The sequence below is a fragment of the Myotis brandtii genome, unplaced genomic scaffold, assembly GCF_000412655.1.
Source record: "Myotis brandtii unplaced genomic scaffold, ASM41265v1 scaffold334, whole genome shotgun sequence".
Classification (NCBI taxonomy): Eukaryota; Metazoa; Chordata; class Mammalia; order Chiroptera; family Vespertilionidae; genus Myotis; species Myotis brandtii.
Window position 1 is genome coordinate 894570 of NW_005362885.1, and position 5960 is coordinate 900529.

Below are 5960 nucleotides of genomic sequence, written 5' to 3' on the forward strand. Positions count from 1 at the left end.
GGCCTGAGTGTCACGCCCCCTGTCCTGTCCGCAGCTGGTCAAGCTGTGCAGCGGCATGATCGAGGCCGGCAAGGCCTACGTCACCACCAACAGGCTCTTCGTGAGTGGGGTGCGCGACCTGTCTCAGCAATGCCAGGGAGACACCGTCATCTCGGTGAGGCCCCTGACCTCTGACCTCTGTTAGGGGCAGGCAGCCCCTGGAGGGCCCCAGGCCCTGGGAGCACGTGGGCACCTGTGCGGGCAGCATGGCTGTTCCGTCTGAGTGAGGGTCTCCCCTGCCCCCCAGGAGTGTCTGCAGAGGTTTGGAGACAGCCTGCAGGAGATGGTCAACTACCACATGGTGAGCCTGCGGGGGGGGGCGGGGGTGACGCGCAGGAGGGCCCGTGCCAGGGCCTGTCCGAGGGGCTAGGCTGCCGGCGGGGCCAGCTCTGGGAGAGCCCTCGCCGCGCTCCTTCGTCTGTGGGTGGGAGACGCCACGGGGCTCTCGTGTGTCCCAGGTGAGGGTCAGCCGGGAGGGGGGGGAGGTGGCAACATAGCCCAGGTCTGTGGGCAGCGGGCTCTCAGGGTGGGAGACGCTGTGGAGGGTCACCCAGGGCCCTCACCAGGCAGGTCTCCAGCCGTGCGTGCAGCGAAAGCACCTCCCAGGCTGACCCCTGGCCCCTGGTGACTCTGGCCTCACGGCTCCCGGTCGGGTCTGGATGACCTCCAGCCCTCGGGGCCACCAGCACGGCCTCACGGAACGGGCCTGAGGCACACGTGGGTGGCTGGACAGTGGCCTGGCAACCGGAGCCCCAGACTAAACAAGGGGCCCCACCCCCCAGGGGAAGTTCAGAAATAAACCAGCTCAGAACAGCACGTCCTGCCCTGTCTGTCTGTCTGTCTGTCTGTCTGTCTGTCTGAGGCACGATAGGCCCCCTCGTGGACAGGTCTGATTCTGGCCCCTGATTCTAGATCCCCTAAGTGCTCGAGAGCCCTCCAGCTCCCCACACCACCGCCCCTGCCCTCAGGCCAGGCCTTGGGAGCTCCGGCTCCGACCCCATCCTTCCTACCTCAGGGCTGGTCCTCCCCAAGGTGGGGTCTCAGGGTCGGAGGTGGGGGTGTCACAGGTGCTCTGTGCTGCCCTGTGGGTGGAGCAGAGGAGGGGCCCATCTAGGACAGCTCTGGCCTCTGGTCTGGCCGAGAGCCAGGAGGGGACGTGGGCAGGTGGTCACAGCTGTCGCCTCTGGGCACCGACCCAGGCCTGGGGCCACCCCCGCTCCCCTGACCCTGTGAGGTCGGCTCCGTGGGGACGATGGGCTGGGGCCCAGGCTGGGCTGGGCGGGACTTTCCCTGGTTCTCACCTGAGAGGGATGGGGGCCTGGCCCCTGGGGTCATGTGGGGACAGACCACTAACACCCCCTGTCCCGTGACCCCCCCAGATCCTGTTTGACCAGGCCCAGAGGTCCGTGCGGCAACAGCTCCACAACTTCATCAAAGAGTGAGTGACTCGAGGCCCCTGGACCCCAAGGGGGGGCCTAGCCTCTCCCAGCCCGGGAGGGGCCCATGGTGATTTCTGTGCTGGATCTGGGGGGTCCGGGGGTCTGTCTGGGAGGGGCCTTGGCCCCAGGCCTCGGGCTCTGGGTGGGGGCTCAGCGTGGGCAAAGGCTTGGAGGGGGACAGGGCTGGAGGGTAAGGTGAGGGTCTCGGGCAAGGGGTGAGGGCATGACTGTGGGAGGAGTCAGGGTGGTGGTGGGAGGAGGTGAGGGTTGGTGGGGGTCTGGGCTCAGCACCTGTGTGTGCAGTTGGGGTGCCTATGGGACCCCCAAGTGATGTCACATTGAAGTTGGGGGCCTGAGCCTGGAGTCTGGTTGAAGCTGGGCTCACCCCAGGTTGCACTGACCTTAGGATTGAGGTGGTGAAGGGCAAGGGTGGGCCCTGGGTCAGGGAAGGGGGCCTCGAGGAGGAGAGGAGGGAGAAGGGGGAGGCAGGGAGGGGGATGAGGGGGACACCCAATTCGATGGCTGCAGGGGGGTGCAGGCAGGGAGGCAAGGGAGGGAGGCCCTGCCCAGGAGCTCGGAGGGGCTGGGAGCGGGGGGGGGCATTTCAGGAAGGGGACACCCCATGTCCGCCCCTCCTGGGAGCCCCCGACCTGACCCGACCCCCCCTCCCCCAGGGACGTGCGGAAGTTCAAGGAGACCAAGAAGCAGTTCGACAAAGTGCGGGAGGACCTGGAGCTGTCCCTGGTGAGGAACGCCCAGGCCCCCAGGCACCGGCCCCACGAGGTGGAGGAGGCCACCGGTGCCCTGACCCTCACCCGCAAGTGCTTCCGCCACCTGGCACTCGACTACGTGCTCCAGGTCAGCCGCTGGGCACGGAGGGGTCGGGTCCTGGAGTGGGGTGGGAGGCGGTCCTGCAGACGGACGGGCGGACGGAAGGACGGATGGAGCTGGCGTCAGGAGAGGTGCCTCTGGCTCCAGAAAGCTGATGTCAGGTCCTGGGAAGGGACCAGGTGGGGGGCAGCCCCAGCGGGGCGGCTGCAGGTGGAGGCCGGGGAGACCTTGCTGAGGGTGCAGCAGGGGTGGGAGTTCCTGACTTTGCCCGTTGGAGGGACCCACCGTCCTGACCTGGGAAGGGTCCCGGACCGGACCGTGGGAGGATGGGGTTGGCCCAAGGGCAGGGATATGAAGACGAGCTGGGGGTCTCAGGGAACCACCAGCAGCCCGAGCGGACTCGGTGGCAAGGTGCCGGCCGTGGGCTGCCTCGACCCCGACACCCCTTCCCGGTTCACCCCTCCCCCGGCAGATCAATGTCCTCCAGGCCAAGAAGAAGTTTGAGATCTTGGACTCTGTGAGTGCCTGGTGCGGGGTGGGCGGGGGCGCTGCCCTGGAGCTCGGGCCTGGGCAGCAGGTGTGCCGGGGGGCTGGCCTCACCTGCACCTCCCGCCTGCAGATGCTGTCCTTCATGCACGCCCAGTACAGCTTCTTCCAGCAGGGCTACAGCCTGCTGCACCAGCTGGACCCCTACATGAAGAAGCTGGCGGCCGAGGTGAGCCTGGGGCGGGGGAGGGGAGGGACCCGCCAGGGTCTCAGGGAGAGGGGTCCCTTCCCTGACGCCCCTTCCCGTAGCTGGACCAGCTGGTGATCGACTCGGCCGTGGAGAAGCGGGAGATGGAGCACAGGCATGCTGCCATCCAGCAGCGGGTGAGGCCCCCACCGCCCTGCACCGGGGGTTGGGGGTGCGAGGGGCACCCCGTCCCGCTGACCTGGGAGGTCCCTGGCACATACACACGCTCCGTCCCTTCCCCCAGGCCTGCCACTCTGCTGAGATCCCCATCCTTAGGGCCTCGGCGTGATGGAGCAGGCCCCAGTTCGATGGCTGCAGGGGGGTGCAGGCAGGGAGGCAAGGGAGGGAGGCCCTGCCCAGGAGCTCGGAGGGGCTGGGAGCGGGGGGGGGCATTTCAGGAAGGGGACACCCCATGTCCGCCCCTCCTGGGAGCCCCCGACCTGACCCGACCCCCCCTCCCCCAGGGACGTGCGGAAGTTCAAGGAGACCAAGAAGCAGTTCGACAAAGTGCGGGAGGACCTGGAGCTGTCCCTGGTGAGGAACGCCCAGGCCCCCAGGCACCGGCCCCACGAGGTGGAGGAGGCCACCGGTGCCCTGACCCTCACCCGCAAGTGCTTCCGCCACCTGGCACTCGACTACGTGCTCCAGGTCAGCCGCTGGGCACGGAGGGGTCGGGTCCTGGAGTGGGGTGGGAGGCGGTCCTGCAGACGGACGGGCGGACGGAAGGACGGATGGAGCTGGCGTCAGGAGAGGTGCCTCTGGCTCCAGAAAGCTGATGTCAGGTCCTGGGAAGGGACCAGGCGGGGGGCAGCCCCAGCGGTGCGGCTGCAGGTGGAGGCCGGGGAGACCTTGCTGAGGGTGCAGCAGGGGTGGGAGTTCCTGACTTTGCCCGTTGGAGGGACCCACCGTCCTGACCTGGGAAGGGTCCCGGACCGGACCGTGGGAGGATGGGGTTGGCCCAAGGGCAGGGATATGAAGACGAGCTGGGGGTCTCAGGGAACCACCAGCAGCCCGAGCGGACTCGGTGGCAAGGTGCCGGCCGTGGGCTGCCTCGACCCCGACACCCCTTCCCGGTTCACCCCTCCCCCGGCAGATCAATGTCCTCCAGGCCAAGAAGAAGTTTGAGATCTTGGACTCTGTGAGTGCCTGGTGCGGGGTGGGCGGGGGCGCTGCCCTGGAGCTCGGGCCTGGGCAGCAGGTGTGCCGGGGGGCTGGCCTCACCTGCACCTCCCGCCTGCAGATGCTGTCCTTCATGCACGCCCAGTACAGCTTCTTCCAGCAGGGCTACAGCCTGCTGCACCAGCTGGACCCCTACATGAAGAAGCTGGCGGCCGAGGTGAGCCTGGGGCGGGGGAGGGGAGGGACCCGCCAGGGTCTCAGGGAGAGGGGTCCCTTCCCTGACGCCCCTTCCCGTAGCTGGACCAGCTGGTGATCGACTCGGCCGTGGAGAAGCGGGAGATGGAGCACAGGCATGCTGCCATCCAGCAGCGGGTGAGGCCCCCACCGCCCTGCACCGGGGGTTGGGGGTGCGAGGGGCACCCCGTCCCGCTGACCTGGGAGGTCCCTGGCACATACACACGCTCCATCCCTTCCCCCAGGCCTGCCACTCTGCTGGGATCCCCATCCTTAGGGCCTCGGCGTGATGGAGCAGGCGGGAGGGTGGCCAGGGCAGGGGTGGGCAGAGGCCAGGGAATGCCCCTCTTCCTGCAAGGCCAGGGGTCGCCTCTGGGGCCTCTTTGGTCACCTGCCAAACCGCTGCCCCCACGCTGCCCAGGACGGATGGGCTGCAGGCAGAGCTGCCATTTCAGAATCACCAAGAGCCTGGGCGGGTGGGGGGCTGGCACTCACCGCATTCTCTCTCTCTCCTCCCACCCGCTTCTGCTCCGCCCAGACACTGCTGCAGGTGAGTGGGCGTTTGCCCTGGGGGCGTGGAGAGGAAGGGGAGGGCCACATGGGTGAGGCACTTCAGCACCAAGGACACCTCCCAGGCACCTGTGGGCGCTGCACGTACCGGTGGCTGGCACCAGCGAGGACACGGGCTGAGCCGGGAGCGTCCCCCGTGGGAGTGGCAGCAGCTGTCCCTCCCTGCCCCCACTCAGCCAGGGCAGCAGGTGGCTGGGCCTCCGCTCCCACCGCCACACACAGGACACACTCAGTGTCTCCCCAGCCTGGTGAATGGAGCTCTGTCGCTGGGAGCAGGCCCAGCTGGCAGCGTGAATGGGGACGCGGGGTGGGGGGGCAGCTTCCTTCCTCATCGCACAGCCTGCTGTTCTTTGGGGCTGGGTGGGGGCAGGGCCTGGGCTCTAGGCTCGAGCCCCGGCGGGGATGTGAGTGACTCCTGCCCCCCGGAGATTTGGGGCAGGGCCGTGCTCAGGTCCGGGGTGGGCATTCATGGGGGCCCGGCTCCCACCCCCAGGACTTCTCCTACGATGAGCCCAAAGCAGAGTTTGACGTGGACGCGCCTAGCGGGGTGGTGATGGAGGGCTACCTCTTCAAGAGGGCCAGCAACGCCTTCAAGACATGGAACCGGTGAGGGGTCCTCCTTGGGGGGCAGGGCACTGGGGCGGACGTGAGGTCGGCCCGCCTGACCCCTCCTGGCTTGTCCCCCTGCCCAGGCGCTGGTTCTCCATCCAAAACAGCCAGCTGGTCTACCAGAAGAAGCTGAAGGTGCGTGCAGGCCCCTCCCCTCCTGGGCCCGGAGTGGGCCGGGGACAGCCATGGGCATCACGGCCTGAGTGGGCGGGGGACGGAGAGCACGTGGGTCTCAGACGGCCTGCGAGGCAGGCAGAGCAGCATGTGGGGGGTCGGGGCGGAGCTCGAGGGCCCGTGCTCTGCCCGCAGGACGTGCTGACCGTGGTGGTGGACGACCTCCGCCTGTGCTCCGTGAAGCCGTGCGAGGACATTGAGCGGAGGTTCTG

At 68.3% G+C, this 5960-nt stretch overlaps 1 protein-coding gene and 1 long non-coding RNA gene across 2 annotated transcripts in view; both read left to right on the forward strand.

Moving 5' to 3' along the window:
• ACAP3 (ArfGAP with coiled-coil, ankyrin repeat and PH domains 3) overlaps positions 1-5960 on the forward strand; it is a gene marked incomplete at its 5' end in the record, with an annotated part of 12099 nt that overhangs the window by 1120 nt on the left and 5019 nt on the right. The window contains 11 exons of the mRNA XM_014543779.1: positions 35-154; positions 287-340; positions 1419-1477; positions 2153-2336; positions 2782-2826; positions 2929-3024; positions 3105-3179; positions 4934-4945; positions 5459-5571; positions 5658-5709; positions 5884-5954. Coding sequence (XP_014399265.1) covers positions 35-154; positions 287-340; positions 1419-1477; positions 2153-2336; positions 2782-2826; positions 2929-3024; positions 3105-3179; positions 4934-4945; positions 5459-5571; positions 5658-5709; positions 5884-5954 — 881 coding nt within the window. The remainder of the gene's footprint in view (positions 1-34; positions 155-286; positions 341-1418; positions 1478-2152; positions 2337-2781; positions 2827-2928; positions 3025-3104; positions 3180-4933; positions 4946-5458; positions 5572-5657; positions 5710-5883; positions 5955-5960) is intronic.
• On the forward strand, positions 349-1297 carry LOC106726946. The gene is made up of 2 exons (XR_001363094.1): positions 349-1106; positions 1139-1297. It is a non-coding gene; the product is annotated as an uncharacterized LOC106726946 (long non-coding RNA).